This window comes from Asterias rubens, chromosome 8 (assembly GCF_902459465.1).
Source record: "Asterias rubens chromosome 8, eAstRub1.3, whole genome shotgun sequence".
NCBI classification, from domain to species: Eukaryota; Metazoa; Echinodermata; class Asteroidea; order Forcipulatida; family Asteriidae; genus Asterias; species Asterias rubens.
The window spans coordinates 4,513,491-4,534,677 of NC_047069.1; the positions used below are offsets into that span (position 1 = coordinate 4,513,491).

General features: G+C 38.7%; 1 protein-coding gene across 2 annotated transcripts; it reads right to left on the bottom strand.

Annotated features, from left to right (window-relative positions):
- Positions 1–1,740: 1,740 nt before the first annotated feature.
- Positions 1,741–20,923, bottom strand: LOC117293754 (sodium channel and clathrin linker 1-like). 2 transcript variants are annotated; one of them, XM_033776180.1, is made up of 23 exons: positions 20,759–20,923; positions 16,709–16,776; positions 16,023–16,075; positions 15,491–15,563; positions 14,899–14,954; positions 14,344–14,479; positions 12,927–12,998; positions 12,663–12,713; positions 11,830–11,895; positions 11,368–11,529; positions 10,511–10,602; positions 9,600–9,686; positions 8,878–8,968; positions 8,043–8,213; positions 7,381–7,455; positions 7,044–7,186; positions 6,246–6,438; positions 5,728–5,864; positions 5,032–5,091; positions 4,435–4,513; positions 3,893–3,988; positions 3,651–3,751; positions 1,741–2,104 (listed from the first exon to the last, which is right to left on the bottom strand). In XM_033776180.1, the coding sequence occupies exons 1-23, from the start codon at positions 20,793–20,795 to the stop codon at positions 1,855–1,857; spliced, it is 2,349 nt and encodes a 782-aa protein (XP_033632071.1). In that variant the 5' UTR covers positions 20,796–20,923; the 3' UTR covers positions 1,741–1,854. The 2 variants fall into 2 exon arrangements, with proteins under 2 accessions (XP_033632071.1, XP_033632072.1); XM_033776181.1 differs by lacking the exon at positions 20,759–20,923 and adding an exon at positions 17,158–17,241.
- Positions 20,924–21,187: the final 264 nt, after the last annotated feature.

Consider the following 21,187-nt stretch of genomic DNA (forward strand, 5'->3'; position numbering starts at 1 on the left):
TCACTACTCAATGGACAGTTGAGTGACATTGTGCATGCCATCAAATGGTTCAAAAAATTTTGCTTTGCAAAAAAACAAGGGAGAAAATCTGACATACAATGTCCTATACAAAAACATTTTATAACAAAGCTACTTTTTTTGCATAAAGTACAATATAGTAATACTACACAATTAAAGAGTATCTCCAAAGTGGAATTAAGTTTTGTGATGAACTCTTTTTCTTAAAAATTTGAGGCCTGTCTTTGAATAACATTCACAAATAAATAGTCATTCAACTTAAATATTTTATAGATAAATTTAAAGTAATCACACATATGTACAATTTTATATAAATAAAACAGTTGAAAACGAATTAATGAAAATATTCAGCAGAATCTCCTATATGAAAACGAATACTCACTGGTATTTTTCCTAGAGCATGTATAATTACTTTACATTTCAAATTGTATTAGAAATTTTGAAAACATTCAGCGCTGATAAACAAAATTTCAAGAAGTTTCATAACAAAGCAATCGTTTATAAAAAAACAAATCATTAATTTTTCCTCGTGTCCTGCCTTCCTCGATTCATTTGCATCCAGAAATATAAAAATGTTATAATCTTATAATTTTTCGAATTCCATATAAATATGTATTTCTAAGAAGATTGTAAAAGGCACAAAGAATCAGCCACTGGGTGTTAACCCAAAGCCCGGCCCATTTGTTCAGGCACTCTGTTGTATGCAGCAAAGGCCCCTCAAATAAGGGGGGGTCCCTTTTCTAGGTTAAGGGTAGTCTAGCCTGAACATCTGACACTTACACATTGAGGCTTGTAAATTGCGCCAGAGATCTGCCATTTGAGCCCACATACATGTACATAATCAACTTTGACCTCGCATCATTTCAAATGGCCTGCATGAGATTCGCAGTTAAATCCGAAGTGCATTATAAAGCGTTATTCTGTCCTTATCCTTCTTGCGGATAAGGACAGGGGACTGATCTAATGTTAGTCTCAACTAAATTGTGACTCAATTCTATGACTCTTCCAAACAGACCCCTGGCAAAGACAGTACTGGCTAAAGCCAATTGTCCATTTAAACCTGATTAGTTAACCCTGTGCTAAAAAACAAGTGGTGTGTATAATAAATATTATTTTCTTGCACTTGTATGAGTGAGAGCTTAGCTTATAGCAAACAAAGTGTTTGAAGCTTTGCATGGTGTGGAAAATAAGAATTAAGTATTAAACTTGCGGGTACAACCATGTTTTGTTGGAGTGTAACTTACTGCTGGCACTGAAAAGAGCCTGTGTAGTCTCGAAGATTCAAATAGTATACTCTGCTCGTCTTTTTTGTTGGTTCTTATCTTACTTAGCAAGCTATTTACAACTTTTGAAATTGAATACTGAGAGTTTTAAAAAAACAACTGACAAAGGCACAAGAACAAAACTCATACACTAAATAATTGCAGCCCATGTACAGAGATACCTCCCACCCCTATAGATGGATTGCACATAGCGTCATCGACCGCCATATTTGATGATAAACAATGGAAAAGTGCATACGTGTACGCCCTGCACACAACTCTCAGCCAATGATAGCCTTTCACGAATACACGTTTCATCAAAGATGGTGGTCAATGACATCATGTGCAATCTCAGGCCTAATACTTCACGGAGGCAATGAAGGCGACTGACTCCATGCCTCCTGGTCATTGCCTTAGTGCCCTGAAAATGCTACAGTAGAAATTTCCTCAAAGGGTGCCCTTTATCAAGGAGAAAATGCCTTGGTGTCCTTGCCCTTTCAAAAACGAGGCATACAGGACTGCCAATCTATCTTTTCAACTCTCCTTGTCCAATCACGTTTGTTACTGTCAGCTTTCATTTGAGGTAATCCGGGGTAGAGTTTCCACTCCCAATCGATGACGATGACCGCACGCTGCGGACACTGCTTGCATGGCTACCGGTGCCCCCACTGGCCGCAGCCCCTCCATTGATGTTATTGCCATTTACGTTATAATGGTGTCCGAAGGTTACCGTTGATTTGCCGTTCAGCATTCGATGGGAGGCTAACCCTCCTCCGCCATCTTGCCTGGTGTCCAAGTCCGACAGGTGGATTTGCTCAGATAATCTTAACAAACAAAAAACGTTTCTTACGTATGTTTAGAAAGAATGGTAGAAATAGTAGAAAAACCCAAGCAATTTGTTTTCTTGAATTTCTTAAACACCAAGTAACTTTGCCCTCTCCTGTTTTTTATATTTTCGAGTTGAACAAAACAAAATTGGCTAGAGCAGATTTGAACCGATTAACGTGACAGCACTCTACCATATCTTCGTTTGTGTGTAAAAGACAGATTAGCTAATGAAAATAAAAAACATCATTTTATTTTTGAAGTATTTTGTTCATCATGTAAACAATGGGTGGTGCTAAGTTTCTTTATCATCTGTTTAATAACACTAAGGCTCAATAAAATTTGTTAATACTTCATAAACATTTATATTTTTTATTTTTAACAAGCTGGGTCATACTTCACTTTAATGCAAAGACAAATTTTTAAGTCACAAATCTTTATTCTCGAGAGATTTTTTTGAGAATTTTGGATGTCCTAACCTGACTTAACACTAATTGCAACAGGAAAGAACTAAAAACAAAGAGGTTCGTCCACAAGCTAGCAAGGAACACATTTAACATAATACTCTTGTTTATTAAGCTACACCGATGTGTGATAAGCAATGTATTGTATACTCAGTGCTTTAGAATAATAATCCACAGGATTGGACTCAGGTGGGATTTAAATCCAGAACCTCTTAAGTGGTATTGGTGAAAATATTTTTAATCCTAAATCAAAATGGTTAATATAGCCTATAATAAAACAGAACAGAACAAATCAGAATCAGACATACATTCATCATTGAAGGTCTACTTAATTACACGTATCTCTTCTAAAACACACACTCTTCCCAGAAAAATTTAATTCAAGTACTTTTGATTCGAGTATAAAGTGCCGTAGAGCAATTTGTACTCGTGTAATAGTACTAGGACCATCGAGTACGAGTACAATTGTCCAAGTACTAAGTATTCTGATATCTGAGTACTGAGTCCTCAGCCGAGTAGCAAGTACATAGATCTCGGAGTATGAGTTCAAGTCCAAAAAAACTACAAAATGAACATAAATACAATGTATTGGTCTTTGTAATTCTAATTTCTAGACAGTAGTGTGTGCTTGTTATGATCTTTAAAACACAAATAAATCAAAGACAACTCGTATTTCACTTTTTCACGAGATTTCTTCCTCTATCCATCAAATCCTTGCATTAAACGCACATGAAGGGACTTGAAAAGGAAAGTGACATTTCGACCACAAGAAATGAAAATTGTAGTAGAGTTTCAGTCGAGTATTGAAGACATGGATTTTTGTCAGATTTTCAGTCGAGTATGGAGTTTGTATTTCAAGTACAAGTACTTTTCTAGCCTAGTACGATACAAGTATAATAATAATAATAATAATAATAATAATAAGACTTGTAATGCGCACATATCCACCCTGCTGGGTGTTCAAGGTGCAGAATGAGTAAGAACAATACTCAAGTAGTAATCGAGTACAGGTACCAAGTAAGAGTGTTACAGCACTGTAGCCAATCAATATTTGTTGATCTTATAAATCGAGCCAACTCACCTGTTTGTCCTACTGGCTTCTAGCTTCAGCTTCTCCAGTTCATTCTGTAAGTGTTTCCTGTCTTGTAGCAATCTCTTCTCTCTCAACAACTGCTCAGAAAGCTGGGTAACAAAACAGATATGCTGATTATCGTCATTATATCTCTTGGTTGTTTTTAATGAAGAAATTGTTCCTATTTGCTTCAAACAAAACCAATAAATTGAGAAAGCAAATTCTTTGGTGTGAAAGTTAACTACTTGTACCTTTTTGGTTGCTGTAGCAGCCCTGAGTTCTGTATCAGCAAGTTTTTGGTTGAGTTTACGTAGGTTGCTTGCTTCTCCACTCTGTCTCTGTTCACTCTGAAGTTCAAAAAGTGACAACACATTATAAAGAACAAAAAGCTGAAATTATGATCTTAGTGCTTGGAAGTTACACTGGACTGCTGGGCCAGTAGCCAGTGAATTTAGTGTCAGGCCAGTATTCTTACTACTGAGAAAAGTCCAGAAATTTTGAATTAGCGAGTCAGAAAACCTAACTCTGCATATATGACATCTTTAAAAAATAAACAATTGCTGTTAGAGTGCGTCTGATAAGTATCTTCTGTTGAGAATCGATATAAACTTGCCCATCAGACACAAGAGATAAACTTTCTCCCAGTGCTTGTTCAAATGTTAAAATATTGAACTGTAATAATTCTTTTTCTTCTATTTTTGATTCTGGTTTTGTAAAAATAAAAAAACCCAGCCCCTATCGGCTTGTGGATGTTCCCATATAATTTGAGCCCTGAATCTAAATTCTGTTCTACCTCCAGGAACAGTGCCCTCTGTTGACCGAGCTGTGTCGTCAGCTCTTCTGAGCGACTTTTATGCATTGAAATCTCTGATCTGTAAAGGTAAAATAACAAACAAAGCATAAACAGAGAGCTCAATACAAAAATAAAATACAATTGTGAGCTGGGTCAGGAGATGGTAGCTAGTTTGTATTGTTATGCTTAGGGCTTTTTTGGAAAACAATAACTTAAAAACCCATTCCAAAAGACTAAGGCAAACATTGTTTTTAGAGGGTTTTTTAAAAAGTTTGTTTGTGGCACTGCAGCCAACCATATCAAAAACACCTGGAAGAACCTCCTCTCGTAATAAGTGTACTGGGTTCTTACATGCCTTATGTACACGTAACACTATGGCTTTCCACACTTTAGAAGGACGAAGCAATAATGGTCAAGTGCCTTGCTTAATGGCACAAGAGTCAAGACCGGGACTCGAACCCACACTCTGCTGATTGGAAACACCAGAGCTTGAGTCCAGTTTGCTTGACAGCTCAGCCACAACACGACACATCTAATAAACAGGATCATGAATACAGCCCTGTGGGATTACATACTTACTGTTATTTAAAAACTAACCTTAGGTCATTGACTTTTGATTCAAACTTCTTGGCAAGTGTTTTGGACTCCTCCCTCCATCTAAAGTAGAAAGAAACAGCAATAAGTTACTTAATTGAGAACTTGTCTTGCTTTATATTCTACTACCACAGAGAAGATTTGGGGAATTTGGGAGACTTCTCAGCTCTGAAAAGACTGGACTATTACTTTGCTTCAGTAGATCAAGGGGACTTTGTGTTATTAACTTAACTACCACGGAGTGAGTTCTTAATTGGTCTCAACGTTTGGACTAACTTGCTCTAGTCATCGGCAGGAAACATAATTTATCAGGAGAAAGGAAACTATACTAAAAATACACAATTTACTTCACAGGGATTTCCCTGAGTTTACAGTTCAATGTAAGACCACATGAAATCTTATGCCAAGGACATGAAGGAGATGACAATGAACTATCAATTTTTGATGTGAAGAATTGAGTATATCTGAAAATGTATTTTGCTGTTACTATTGCGACACTCATAATTGTGTTGAACTACATGTACATGTAAGGCAGTATCAGAATTAGTGGCTACAGCTACGGCTAAGACTACCTGCTTATTAGGACATACTTAGTTCAATGAAAAATGGTGTGGCAATATAGCCATAGCAATACTAAAGGTGTAGCCGCCAATTAGAGCACGGCCTAACCACTATGCACACTAGTCAAGCTGCTCTTACTTGGCACTCATTCTTTGTTGAGCTGACAACATTTCTCTGAGTTCCTTCATGGCGCGGTTGCTTCCCTGCTCCACGCCCTCCAGCCTGGCTTCATACTCCGCCCTCATCTGACTCATCTCCTGGTTAACCCCCGTCATCTTAAGATCAAATTATTGATTTCAGATTATTGATTTCAAATAGGAGATTCCAAATTGTTGATTCAAATTACTGATTTTAAATTATTGATTTTAAAATATCGATAACAAATGACTGATTTCAATTTATTGATTTCAATCTAAAGAAGATTTACACAGGCCACCACGAAGCCTGCTTTCATACATTTATCTTTGGTTTAAAAGCCCTACTATACCCTGCAATCTGGGGTGTCCTATCTTCATGTTGTTATAAATGTTATCTTAACTATGGAAAAAAAATGGATTTCCAGTTAAACACGCAGAAATCACTACCCTGATAGTTGCTTTTTTAATTCCCATAAGACTTGGACAACCATAGTTTGCTGTTAAAAGTTCTATCCATACCTGTGTCAGGCATTTCCTCTCGGCTCCCTTCTTCTCTTTCTGGGCCATAAGGAGACGTTTCTTATAATCATCAACGACCTCCGTCAGTCGTAGCCGCTCCTCAGATATGGCTTCACATTCCTTAGACACTTTGTCCAGTCGCTGTTTCAGCTGCTCATTGATCAAGAGGCTTTGGGATTTCTCCTCTTCATGACTGTGTGTTAATGAAAGAGTATAAAGTGTCTATAGGGCTTACTCCAACATAGCACCAAGACTCTGGAACTCACTTCCGGATTACCTCAGACAAATACACAACATCACTCTCTTCCAGCAGAAACTCAAAACACACTTATTCTTGCTTGCTTTCCAACATCTTGACAAAACTTGACCGGCGCCTTTGAATGTTTCTCCTTTTCAGTAAAGTGCGCCTTATAAATGCTGTAGTTTATTATTATTATTATTATTATAATGTTCAGGTTGTAAGGTGCACTCCAGACAACTTGTTTAGCCTTTAACAAAAGCAGCAATGTACTTGAAAAGTATTTTTCAATTTTATTCTTACCCATACTAATGTGCATTAAGCACTGTATACTGGTTTCAGAATCATTAGTCATAAAGTGTTTGAAAAAGTGAAAATCTGAGAGTCAAGTAAATCCGTTGTACATCTTTAAACCATGTCAGTTCAATGTAAATCTGTGGACGTTTGTGTTTTGAGTCACACAAAAGATACTCAAACACTTTAGGGCAATAAAACCAAACAATGTTCTTTATCTCTGATGCAAAATTAACATCTATTAAACAGTACATTTGAAATGTTACCTGTTTTGTGTTCTGTGCATAGCTTTCTCCAGTTTCTGCACCTGTACCATAGCCTCAGCTCGCATCCTCTCTGCGATATTAAGACGTCCTTGTAGCTCTTGGTATAGATGGTCATCAGGACCCTTGGCACCCTCTCTATATACCTAGCATTAAGAATAGACACAACATTCTTATCCTTGGGTGCTATAAAACCTTTCTGCCGACACCAGAGCTTGAGTTCGGTGCTCAAAAGTGCTCGGCCACAACTCGCCACAATAACTACATCGAGAAAAGGTTTAAGACAATTTTGGTTGAATATTGAGATGTACATGTACTACGGTAAGGTGCAACGACTTACAGTCTCAAGTTCTTGTTCCACTGCTCTTTTCTCCCTCATTGCTCTCTCGTTTTCTGCTTGTTTTTCTGCAGTTTCCTGAAAAGAAAAACAAAAGAGAGAGGCATACAAACAAATACTTCTATAACCCAATAGATAGTTCTGGATAGACGCCATCTACACAGGCACCTTTGGTTTGGGCTTTCAGTAGGGCGCAACAAGCATCCCAAGTTCTAAAATTTTTTTTTACAGAATTATGAGTAAGAGCTGAGCTACTATTTGGATAGTTGTGCATATTATATTTAACCTTTCAACCAAATAAACATCAAATCATGTATTCCATGAAGACGGCACGAAAAGAGACAAGATTTTCTACTGTACCTAGAAACCTTACTTGATGACTTCCATTGTGATTATTTTCAGGGGCAGTTTGAGGAGTAACAGGCAGGGCAGTGTGAGGCCAGGAGTAACAGGCAGGGCGGTTGGGGACAAAATGAGGAGCAACAGGCAAGGTGGTTTAGGGCGAGCAGTAACAGGCAAGGCAGTTTAGGGCCAGGAGTAACATGCAGGGTGTTTGGGGCAATTTATTTATTTTATGGCACCCGTGCAGCCAAAAGTCTGCTCAATTTACAACTGTTTATAGGCATGAAACAAGGATGGAAAAAACCTACAGTAGATCCACTTACCATCTCCAGACTCTGAATCTCCTCCATGAGTTTGCCGATGTTGGTATTACACTGCTTCCTGACATTATCCACCTCCAGCCTGGTCCTCTTGCCTGCCTCATTGATCAGCTTAGACAGCGCCACCTGGAGTCGACCTAACTCCTGAGTCTTTTGCTGCTCTCGCACAAGTGCCTAGTAATGCATAAAAAACTCCTACTAAATGGCAATCTATGACGAGGTTCAGTGACCCTGTACCTCCATTCTTAACCACTTCATTTTGTAGCAAGAGCTAGTGGGGCAGGAGAGTATTGACACCCTTGCAAGACGAGCAGTGTACCTACCCTGTCTACTATTTTTGGTGTCAAAATTACATATAGAAAATGACCCCCAAAATGGTAGAAATATGTACACGTACATGTACACGCATTTTGCGGAGGTTCGCTCAGCAACTGCAAGGGGTCAATACCAATTTAACAGGGCTAGTTGTTCCAACCACCTGTGCTCTAGGTGCATGTAAAGGATACATTTGGCTTATTTCTTAATTGTTTACAAGTGAACGAAAAGGAGGTAAATATTATTCTCAGGTTTACTTTGTTAAATTTACTGTACTTTCCTATACTTCAATTCAAGGCTAATATTTACTTTCCCAACAATGTGATATGAGTTGTATTGCCATAAACTACTTGAACTAGCTTATTTGTTGAATCATGTAAAACTCATTATGGTTGGGACCAACATGGTCCAAGAAGTTTGAATATGCGCAAGACTTGCACAGTCTACAATGAAGCTACAGATGCTAAATACTGTGAAACTCAAAATACAATTTTTCGTAGAAACCTCTCTTCCTGTCACATACCTCGTCCTTCTCCAAGAGAGCATTCTCTACCATCTGGATGCTGTCTCGAACCTGAGCCAGTGCTTCATGCTCACGCCTCTCTGCTTTACCACTAAATAAATAAGTAACAAACAAATGGAGTGATAATGGCTCCTGAAGATGATAATAAGTCAGCCACTGATGAATCCAACATGAACAAACAACAGACATGCAGATAATATGCATCCTTTGAGAAGCAATGCAGCTGTTGATACAGAGCTACATGTACCAACCTTTTCATCTTGCAATCAGGAAGATTTTGTAAAACAGTCGGGGAGATATTACAAACTACATTCAATAAAATGGGGATAAATTATCCATAATCAGGGAGATTTTAAAATTTCTTCATCAGAACATGGAAAGATTGGTTTATTTTCAGGGAACTTTCTGCAGAATCAAGGAGAAGTGGCAGCTCTGTTGATGGAATCAACTATTTTGAGACAGGATTCCCCTCAGGGTAATATGGTTTGGATAATTTGTCACCTGACGCCATCATCACTAATCTTTGGTACAATTTGGGGAGTCAACGCCCTATGTGTTTATACAGTATAGCTGGCATTTCAGGTGAAGCAGCGTCTGTACCTTTAAATGAGCCAACTTCCACAATCCAGCGCAGCGGCAGTGTGATGTTTGTGCAAGGGGAATACAATGAATCCCACTCATACCATAAAGAAGAAAAATCCTGATGTTTAATTAAAACTTACCATTTGTGATGAAATGACTTGACTCGCTCTTCCTGTTCCTTCTTGGTGACAAGCAGTTTGGCATTATCTTCCGCTAAATTGGTTAATCTATGATAAGAAATGCAAGGAGAAATGCCAGTTTGTTATTGTTTAATCTTGAACAGTTGTGTTCAGGAGTTTAAAGGAGTTTGAAATGAAGGCAATGGAGTGATTTGATAATTTAATTTGAGTGACACCACTGCCAGTACTCGAATCAACCCTCTGAAAATGGAAGTACACATGTAGGATGCTAGACTTTTTGAAATTGTAAACCTTTGGAAATGATCATGGAATGTTTTGATACTTGTGTCAATTTTGTAGTTATATTTTCTACATTTTTTATTCCTTGATTTTGGTTGTTGTTTTGCACTCTACAAAAATTGTGCGACACTGCTCATGTATCATGTGAAAGAGTAAAGAAATCTGGGGGCAATTTCATAGAACCACATAAGCTGAAAATACTTGGTTTACATTTTCTGCAGAGTAAAAATGAGCAAGAATACCACTAACAAATACATGTAGTATACAATAAATGGTACTTTGGCTGTTATCCGTATTCTGTTGAGCAAACTGTTGTTGTGCTAAGCTAGATTTTGTGCTAAAGCAGCTCTATGGAGTAGACCCTTCCAACGAAATATGTTAATTACATTCACGCATGTGTATAGACCCTATTGGTTGCTTAATGGTTGGATAAAGCCGTTGAGATGTGCACTCAGCATATGCACAATCGCATCTGCGTCACGCCGCCAATATCCCGATGCAAAAACAGCCCGATGTTCCCTTATTTTGCCATTCAGAATGTTAGAGCGTATGCACTGTGTGAAACTTACATATATGGGAAGGGTCTATTAGGCCCCAGACATGAGAAACCAGTACAAAACTTTCTTTCTTACCTGTGTTCTAGGTCCATAACAATGGCTTGTAGTTGGGTCAGTCTGTTATCAGCGGATTCCTCTCTCCCTTTGGCCTGCTGTGTTTCCCTTTCCTACGTTGAAACAACATAGATATTTGGATTTGGATAAGATATTCTCAATGTCCTTAATAGAGCCAAACAAGAAGTGAGGAAACAATGAAGAAATTTCAGGGTTAGATGTGGGAAGAAAACCCCACAGAATGATTCCAGGGATAACCCATGCAGTCAAGTTGGGACTGAAAACCCAATCCACATAGTGTCCCCGTAGGGATTCAAACCTGGGTCCTAGAGGTGGAAAGCAGGGCAAGACACCACTACACCAACCTGACTGTCAATATTGTAAAGCATAACGAGACCGATGATAAGGGTGAGAATTGGTGAGAAGTGAGTGCTTTACACACTAGCCATTCGTGCCAAAATGTAGCGTTGTCCGTTCAGGGATGACCCAATCTATGGAGTAGGGGAGGTCCCTACTCCATAGATTGGGTCATCTATACCCTCAGTCTCCTTGTAGGTTCCCTCTCCTTCCCTGTGCTTGTCACCAACTGATTCAGTTTAGTTTCCAGCCCCAGCCTACAAGCTTCACCGAGTAAGCCCAGCTTATCCTGTTCCTGCCTTCACTCACCATTGAACCAAGCCCAACTACTAGTTACAAGGCGGTACTTATGCAGCATCCAGTATCCTCCTGAAGACGATCAGAGCATACTGATCGAAACCTTCGGTTGTCAATCACCAGTTCTTTTCAACACTAACACTACTAAAAGAGATTTAAACATGGTGCTTTGAAAACCTCAAAACTCTGAAAACCTCAAAAAGTTTCCAATCCTACAAGTTTACCTTGATTTGTTTTTCCTCCTTGAGTTGGTCGGACGTATTCCTGGCGTCTGCAAGTTGTAGGCTGGCTGTTCTCAGGTCAGCCCGGGATTTCTTTAAGTGATCTCGGAGTGACTCCAGCTCCTGAGACTGAGATGCAATCACCTGCTGTAAATGCTGACTGGCCTGATGATCACAAATTCAAAAAGTGCTCTCTTAAAATCTCTTGGTAAAGCCACTGGCTGACTGGACAATTTTGGTTATTACTCAAAATAATCCTTAGCATAAAAACTTTAATGAGCATTTGAGAGCTGTTAATAATATAAAACATTGTGAGAAACGGCTCCCTCTGAAGTAACATAAGTTTTGGGAAAGAGGTTATTTCTCACTCAAATTCAACAACTTCAGGCCTGATGCCTTTTATTCGTATTGAAAGCACACACATACCACAATGATTTATTGGTACAGTTAAGAGTTTGCGCTTACCATTTCAAGTTTTTGATTGCTAGTAGCCAAACCTTGATTCTGATTCATCATAGCTGAACCTTTCTCCTGAGGACACAAAATAAAAAGTTAACTATGAATGAGATGAATTGCAAATCGTTGTGTCAGTGCAAAAATCTATTAAAGTGTCACTTAAATAACAATAATAATAATAGACCGTTTTTATATAGCGCTTTTCACGCCCGAGGGGCGTCTCAAAGCGCTTCCGACATTATTACCCCTGGTCACTGGGCCTTAAATCATTCCTTAAATCATCTCAGCTCCCTGGGGAGTATACAGCTTGTGCACAATATATGCGCTACTCGGCTAAACCAATCACAAGAACCTTCTCTGCCCTCACAGGTACCCATTTACCCCTGGGTGGAGAGAAGCAATTATAGTTAAGTGTCTTGCTCAGGGACACAAGTGTCACGACCGGGATTCGAACCCACACTCCGCTGAACAGAAGCATCAGAGCTTGATTCGGTGCTCTTATCCACTCGGCCACGACACCCCACTTACATTGTTTGTGTATTTGAATGTGTCAAAATGTTGTATCTTGCTATAAACAAAAGGCCAAATTTACACAAAAAACAAATAGACACGCAATACAAAACAAATTTACGCATCTTTTTTGTGCAAGATATGAGGTTTTCGTAAATCGAGATATATTCTTTTTGCACTGCCACAAAGATGTAGTGCCCTTTTTATGAGGATGCCAAGTTCTTGTGGTCGTTAAATGATAAATGATAAATTCAGCATCAAACTGACTAACAAACACATAAATTATTCAATTGAGTAATCACAACGGGAATCTTACATCAAACCAAAGTTACCTGAATTGCTTGAAATCTTTGAGTCTGGGCCTCTGTACTGCTCAGTAGATCCTACAGATTGAAAAGTAGTCAAGTTATATAAGCGATAGTACAAACAATCAACACTTCACAGAGGCACCGAAGGCGATTATCCTTAAAACTCCAGTAGAAATTTACAATAGGGCCCTTTACACCAAGGAGAAAATGCCTTGGTGCCCTTGCCCTTTCAAAAATGATACATGCAGGCCTACACTATGCATTTTCCCATTTTAAAAGTTAACTTACTCTATGGTCCTTTGCAAGTCTGTCCACTTCCAGAACCGATTCTTGCCACATTTCCACAGCTGAATCCTTCTCCTGTGAAAAAAGTGTGCAAAAGATACTAGGCTTGACAGAGGTAATTTCTCACTCAAATTTCAAAATACAAGTTCAGACCTGTTTTTAGGCATCTGAAAGCACACAATGCAACAAGGGTGTTTTTTCTTTCAATATTATCTTCAACTTTGATGACCAATTGACTCAAATTTTTTACAGATTTGTTATTTTATGCATGCTGGGGTACACTCAGTGATAACAATGGTCTTTCATTACAAAACATGTGTGGTGATTTTAAAGCTATTATACACTTTCGGTACATCAAAAATAAAAAAAAATCACAGATTTACAAATAATTGACAGGGTTTACAGAAGGTAATGGTGAAAGACTTCTCTTGAAATATTGTTCCATGAAATGCTTTACTTTTTGAGAGAACATTAAAACAAACTCAATTCTCGTTAGCGAGAATTACGGATTTATTATAAACACATGTCATGACACGGCGAAATGCGCGAAAACAGGAGTGGGTTTTCCCGTTATTTTCTCCCGATTCCGATGACCGATTGAGCCTAAATTTTCACAGGTTTGGTATTTTATATATAAGTTGTGATACACAAAGTGTGGGACTTGGACAATACTGTTTACCGAAAGTGTATAATGGCTTTAAGTTCAAAGAGTTTGGCAAATTTATTTTGTTTTTACCAAGCAAACAATGTAATAACAGATTATGATACAGGCCATGAAACCGTTGTTTACAAAAAAAACAGTGGCCGTCTACATTCCAGGGCCTTTCTGGCAGGCAAAAGATTACACTGGTCATATGGGAAATGATACATATTATGTAGAGTAATCACAAGAAAGAAGACACACATTCATCTCCAAATTCAAAAGATAATCCCTTGCTTTTTGTACCCTTTTTTCCTGGCTCGCTGGCATCCAATCAAAGTTTTGTTTAGGCCACCTTTGTCCTTGTATTTTTACTGCTCCTTTACATTCGATGATATTTATTTGTTGGCCACCCTTGTATTAATATTTTTAAGGTTGTAAACATTTCTGTCTCTGTGTGATTTGCCCTGATGTCTTGTTATAGTTCTGAATATCTTTTACTTTTTCTTGTACATTTTACAAATATATGAGCCTTAATTGTAAGAATGCACACTGGAAACAATAGTATGTTTAAGTAGGAATTAAAAACTTTACATGGTGGAAATACAATCTAGTTAGGTTTGTGGTATCACCATGTAACGATAATCTCTAATTGAGTTGGGGTGGTTCTGAAAAGAACCAGCGGTTTCAACTCAACGTTTGGATCAGTATGTTTCTAATACTAATAGTGTGCATTTTTAATAAGTTGAGCTTAATAATTGAACTGAATTTTTAACATACTTGTGTAAGAAGAGTTATCTGCTTTTGTAGATTCTCGATGAGCTTCTGCTCCTCCAGTACGCTGGTGTCTGCTCTGGAGACCTGCTGTACCGCCTCCAACTGACCCTCTATGCTGGATTTCAATTCACGATGCAACCTGGAAATACATTCATTTAGAATTACGTTACTAACATACTGTGCGCAGAAATAATTTTACTCAACAAAAACAGGTTGCAAGAAATGTTGAGACAATGTTATATTACAAAAAGTTGCGAAACACACACAGAAACTTGAATGCCAGTTTAAAAGATGCCCTTGCCTGTTGCTTGCGAGTTTTGCACATAATGATGTCCTCCGAAGTGACTGGTTATTATCATTGTTTGTGTCGATGAAAATACTTGTGGAAACTTTATGTAATGTCATTGAAGAATCGAGTGCAAACACTGTTGTCTGTTGTGCAGAGATTCCACATGTTAATTGTTCAAAAGTTTGATTTTTGATTGAGCTCTAGTCTGATGAATTCCTATATGCACACAAGTCTCAAGGTAATACGTAACATTCACACACGCAAATTACCTGTTGTTTTCATTCACAAGCCTGTCAATCTTTCCTGCTAACTCCAAATGTTCTACCTGAAAACAAGAGAGATTACTCCACTCATTAGAACACTGTGCATTGCTTCACTGCTACTGTCCGCCCATGATCTGCCAGTTGGGGGGTCAAGAAACATGTGAAGATATGCTGCAGGTTTAATCCCCATATATTACAAGAATAAAATCGTTCAATGTCGTAAAAACTAGTTTTCTATTTACACACAATGTATTTGTTTGTGTATGCCTCATTAGCTTAGACAAATTTGTAAATAACAACAAGAGCGCTGAAAAGAGTCTTGTTTAAGAACAATGCAAACAGAAACTATCGCTTTCATTTTTCCAGAAGTGTCCCAATAGAGTTTCGTAACTTTGAGACATCTGAACAATTAAACAAAAAAAGGCGACTACATACAAGGCATGGATTTCATCATTGAGAGGGCAAGGCCATTTCCATTTTGCAATGGGTACTGACATTGGAAAATCTTAAAGTCTATGGGAAAGTTTTGAATGGGCACAAAGGCCAAGACCAGGGGCATAGAGACCATGGCCTCCTTCTAATTCTAGACCTAACATACCTTGTATGTGTTAAGCTGCTTACGAAGTGATGCTAGTTGATGGTCATACTCAGCAATAAGAGGTGATAACAAACTGCAAGTAAATAATTATAATAGTAATAATAACTAGTCTTTATATAGCGCATTTAACAACAATTATTATTGGCCAATAACATTCCTGTAATCTTTCTCAGCTCCCAGGTGGTTGTACAGCCCCAAGCTGCCGTAGCGCTCCAAAGGCTTTTTCTAACACAATATCATACTCTACCAATATACTTTTATCTCTGGGTAGAGAGAAGCAATTAGGGCCTATAGTAAAGCATCTTGCTCAAGAGCACAAGTGGCATGAACGAGATTCGAACCCACACTCCAATGACTTACACACCAGAACTTGAACTTCACACAATTATGTTTTGTTTTTAATTGTTTTCATATGTCGTTACAACGGGTTCAAAATTATACACAAGAGAAATGGTCAAATCTTTTAGAGAGGACAAAAAGTTGAACAGAAACTTGGGGGAATAATTTTAAATCAGGAGCTTGATTTGCTTACTTTTTGCTGGTCAGCCATGGAGCTGGAGGATCTCCTGGTTTTTGTAAAGTTGCCTGGAATGAAAACAGGTAAATAAACTAAACAGACAATTCTTGTTTTTATTATTGTTCAGGCCTTTCACTTCACTGAACTTAAGCTTTTTGTAAAGTACATGTAAAGTACTATGTGAGTGAGATAGACGCAGAAACTGCATGGCAGGGTCTGTAAAATGTGCTGCATCAGCAAGGTTTTTCGACAGAATTTCAGCATTCACTTTCTGTTTAGTTTCTCAAAGGTACATTCCAAATGATTTTGTCATACTGTCCTATGAGGGAGAGTGTGTACATCATTGAGTAATGAGGAAGACACTTAGGCCGTGTCCGAAACGGCGACTTTGGCTAGAGCTACGGCTAGATCGCGCGCGTCTGCCTATTCTTCAACACTGGTAGACGCGCTGATCTGGACGTAGCTGTAGCCGAAGTCGTCGTTTCGGACACGGCCGTAGTTTGCATAAAAAGTTAAAAAGACAACAACTTTGCCATGTTCTTGTGTACAAAACATTGCGCTACCCTGACCCAGCAATGGCGGCTCAGCCACAGGCAGCGTGCAGCACTTGCACGCTTGAATTGGTCTAACACATCTAATATCAACAATTGAGTTGGTTGGAAGGGTTTTCCCCAAATTTATCACAGTATTTTTTCACAAACCTTTTCACTTTCGTTTAAGGCAATGAACCTCTCCTGGTAGTGCTGCAGCTCTGCATTCAAGCGCCGAACTAAAAGGTACAGAAACAGTAAAGAAGCGTAATATAACATTTAATATGCCAATGAAATATAGTTCCAACGACCTGTCATCTGTCAGTCCGTAACTGTTGAGAATAGAGCAAACTGTGACAATTTTAAACTGTCAGAGAGATCTTGTTGTGTAAAAAGTCAGTGTGTAAAAAAAAACTGATATTCAAACAACGGTTGGTCGACGATCGCTATAAAGTGATACAAAACCCCACCTTTCTTTAAAATGAAACAACGTCCGGCAGCGAAACAATTTCAGTGGATACGTGATGTGCTTTCAGTCAAGTAAGTTATTTTGTTAGTTTTTATGTAGACATGGTAGATAATAAAGATTTCAGAAAAATAATAACTTCTTTGGAACATACCGGGCACTTTAGTAAACATGTGCAAGCAATTATTGGTTCCACACAGTTAAATAGAAAACTTGAAGCAACTGGTATTTGAGTTTGATGTCGTCCAAATTTGACGATTGACTCTGAGAGATGCTCATCAGGTACAATTTGCACACACAGTTTCCATCCAATGCACTATGTATTACCATGAAGCTACCGATCTAATAACCCCAATTGCATGTATGCCGATATTGCCATGTAGTAATCCCCAGCCGGAAAATGACTTTGCAATCCATCTCGGTTGTGAATGATGAGATGCTCCATGCATTATTGATTGTATCCTGAGGTTGACAAGTCTCTCCGTGACCAAGACTCAAAAATGACAATCACAAGGTCATTATTACACTGCGTCCAATCACCATGGTTACTACTTGAGGAGAGGTGGGTAGCAATGCCAATCTGCACCTGCTCTTCACGTAAAGCATTAGCCACGCTTGGATGATGTCATTAGTAACTGTATGCAGACAATGGCATTTTAACAATGGACTCCACAGGCTATAATTTGATGCAATATATTGAAGTTTTATTTAATGCCTCCATGGTTTGTGATTACCATGTGCACCACATTTAATTTTAAAAGAGAAGTAAGTATGGACACTGTCATGCTGTATGCCTGAAAGCAGTACAACAGTTAGTTAAATTGGCACATGACAACTTGTATCAGGCATAATATTTGATCCTTTCGAGAAAAAAAAATCAAGTTTTATCCAGAACAAGGGCTGACCTATTTACAGGTACTTACGTACACATGGTGAAAGCTTGTAAAAATAAAACTTAATACTAATAATAATAATAATAATAAAAAATAATTTAAAAAACATTTTTAAGTGAGGTATACTTATTAAATGGAAACACACAAGACTGCCGAACCTGTCAAATTGGAGACTTTCCAACGCTGGCAGCAGACTTACCAGGTAAATTTCCATTGTTTTCGTAGTTCTGAACATGCGCATAATGCTGAGAACAATGGCTTTACCCAGTAAGTCTGCTGTCACCTTCTCATCCCAGAAAGTCTCCTATTGTGAGTTTAATGGCCCAAAACTATGCCCGGTTCATACTTCCTGCGACTGCGAATGCGATTTTGAATGTTGACGCCACAAATTCGCAGGAATAATTCGCAGCAGTTGAACTCTGCTCAACACACTTGCCAATATTGGTGCGAAAGGAGGTTGTAACGTCAAATTCACGTCAAATTCGCTTTCGCAGGAAGTACGTAACCGGGCTTAAAGGACACTGCCTGGTCCTACTACTTCTGAACCTTCTCGAGTGCTCAAGCATGACTACCCGGAGTGTACGCAAGGTATGAGTTTGAGAAACTCAAGCTCAAATTCATGAATGTTGATCAAACTAAAACACACTGAATTGATCAACGAAGTGCTGCAAACAAATTCTGTTTATTTCCTGAAATGCATGTAGCACTTACATTCATAACGCGCGAGTTTGAAATTGTCTAAACGTAGTATCTTGCTTTTAAAGACACTGACACACTGAGATATGAAGTACATGTAACTGCAACTTTTTGCACTCATGCCAAGGAATGGTGCCTGCAGCTTTAATTAATTTAAATCACCATAGATTTTGCGCCATGTCTTGGTAAATGGGAATAAAAATGGGTGATCAAAAATACATCGATTCAAAATGGCACAACAACTACCCTGCTTGTGTCACCAGTTTTTAGCTGGCTAATGGGAAAGTTGTTCAGAAACAGACGCTGCTCCAGTTTTTCACAATTATCTGATACTTTGTTTTTAAGAAATTCTTAGTTCATTTGAACAGGGTGTTGTAAACTAGAGTGACGACGCATTATAAAAGCATTATTATTTATAACTGACGACATTGCAACCTTTTGTGACAACCTGAATGATTTACAACGTCTGCTTACGTTATGCTCTACAATGCCGAAGCGTCTCAGATGGGTCTACACATCAACAAAGACAAGACTGTGACTATGTGTACTGGTCCAGACGTCACCTTTGAGATTGATGGTCAGCCACTCAAAAACATTGACCACTTCCAATACCTAGGGAGCCATCTATCTGCCGACTGCCAGATGAATTACACACTCAAGAGCAGGATCCAGGCTGCGTCCTGTGCCTTTGGGCACCTGAGAGAACAGATTTTTGACAGCCGTGACCTCAGTCACCTTTGCCAAAGTTTCCGGATCAGATGGAATGGTTTTGTTCCAAATGATGACATTTTGATGGTGGCAAAGGTCGATGACATTGAGATAGTTTGGATGCTGTGCCATCTGAGATGGATAGGACACATCCACAGAATGACCGACGACGAGAGACCAGTCAAAAGCCATCTTTTACAGTGAGCTTGAGGAGGGCACTAGGCGTGCAGGACTGGTTTCCTTATTAATATTGTTATAGTAGAGTTAGTAGAGTTATTAAATTTTCTCCATTCCGGCCCCCACCCCCTCCCCCGATTACCATTTTTTAGAGGTCACCCTCAAGTTACAATTTACTTACAGTTTAATTAATACAATCATAAACTTTTCTGAAAGTTTGTATATATCGTAGCGTCATACAATATCAACCCTCATATGTTTTCAGTCCCCAACTTTGATTCCCGTTTACTGCAAAGTTGTGCAAGCTGCACCGGTGACAGAAGCTATGCAGTTTACTCACGGTCTGTATTTTCATCAGGCTTAATCATGCTGAGAATAAAGTTTCCTGTCGTTGGTTATGCTCAAACATTTATAAAATGATTGATTTTTGGTACTAAGCACTAGTGCATTATTATGCCAACATTCAAATGAGTCAAAGAAACATCATCCAACCTCGAAAGTTAAAAATAAAATAATTATCTGCGAGATTGAGTTTCATTCAACAATTTTTTTTTTTGATTTACTGCATACTGTAATAAATTCCGATAAATGTAATAAATATTAAGTCTACATTAGAAAAATTTCAACACACCATGAAGTGAAAGTGTTATTGTTAAAAAATTTGATAGATGATTTGAAAAAAAAGAAGTTAGTTTTTGATTGTGAACAATTTTCCTGTTATCCTACTGAAAACACATGACACCAGGATACTCAGCGCCTTGACTGGTAGATATGTGCGCTATTATTATAAGACTTCGTTATTATTTTTATTATAATCGATCAATTTCGAAGATGGCCCAAATGCCCCAACCAAATCAAATATTCGGATAATTTTCCGTATCGTATGGCGCATCGTAGCCCACCTTGTTGAGCTGTTAATGGCTCCGCTTTTAATTTAACATCGGTCTCATCACTGTCGCCACTACACTGGTGCGACCGATGTTAAAATACAAGCGGAGCCATTTACAACTCAACAAGGTGGGCTAGGCGCCATCGTATCTCATTCGATTAGTATAGGCCCTAATTCTTACTTCATACGAACGAAAAAGTGGTGGCGCCATACGGAAACTTTTCCTATTGGCAGAGGCCGCCGGCATGACACGACCGGGAGCGAGTACAGCGTAACGTCAGTGGGGAGGCCGAGTGGGGAGGTGTGTGTACGGACCCGGCCCGCCGCGTACACACGGCCCAGTCATGCCAGTTTTGAGTTTACGTGAGAACTTACAAGTTTACGACACTTACCTTGGTCCCTCAAAAACTCCAGTTCCCCAGCCTCCATCTTGATCCTACGTAGTATTTTCAGATTGCATACACACAAAATGTTTTGCTGCCACACCGTGCCCGGAGTGAAATACTTTCTGACAGGCACAGTTTGTTATTCCAAACTCCTGATTTCAACGGACGCGGTTCTGCTGTCCGCCATCTTGTTCAATTCAAAGCGAGGCTTCAGCGAGACGTTGACATGCGCAGCTCTGCAACCAGAAACTTTGTCGACCAATCACGGTCCGAGTTTTCATACCCTTTTTCACACGCCCTAGCTGTTTTAGTGCCAACATTCACTTAATAACCAAACCATAAATATTATCTTTTACATAACAAACATTATTATTCCTAAATTCCTGTGCTGTTTGAACAGTAAAAGGAAACTTTACACTTGGTTTTGGTGGTAGT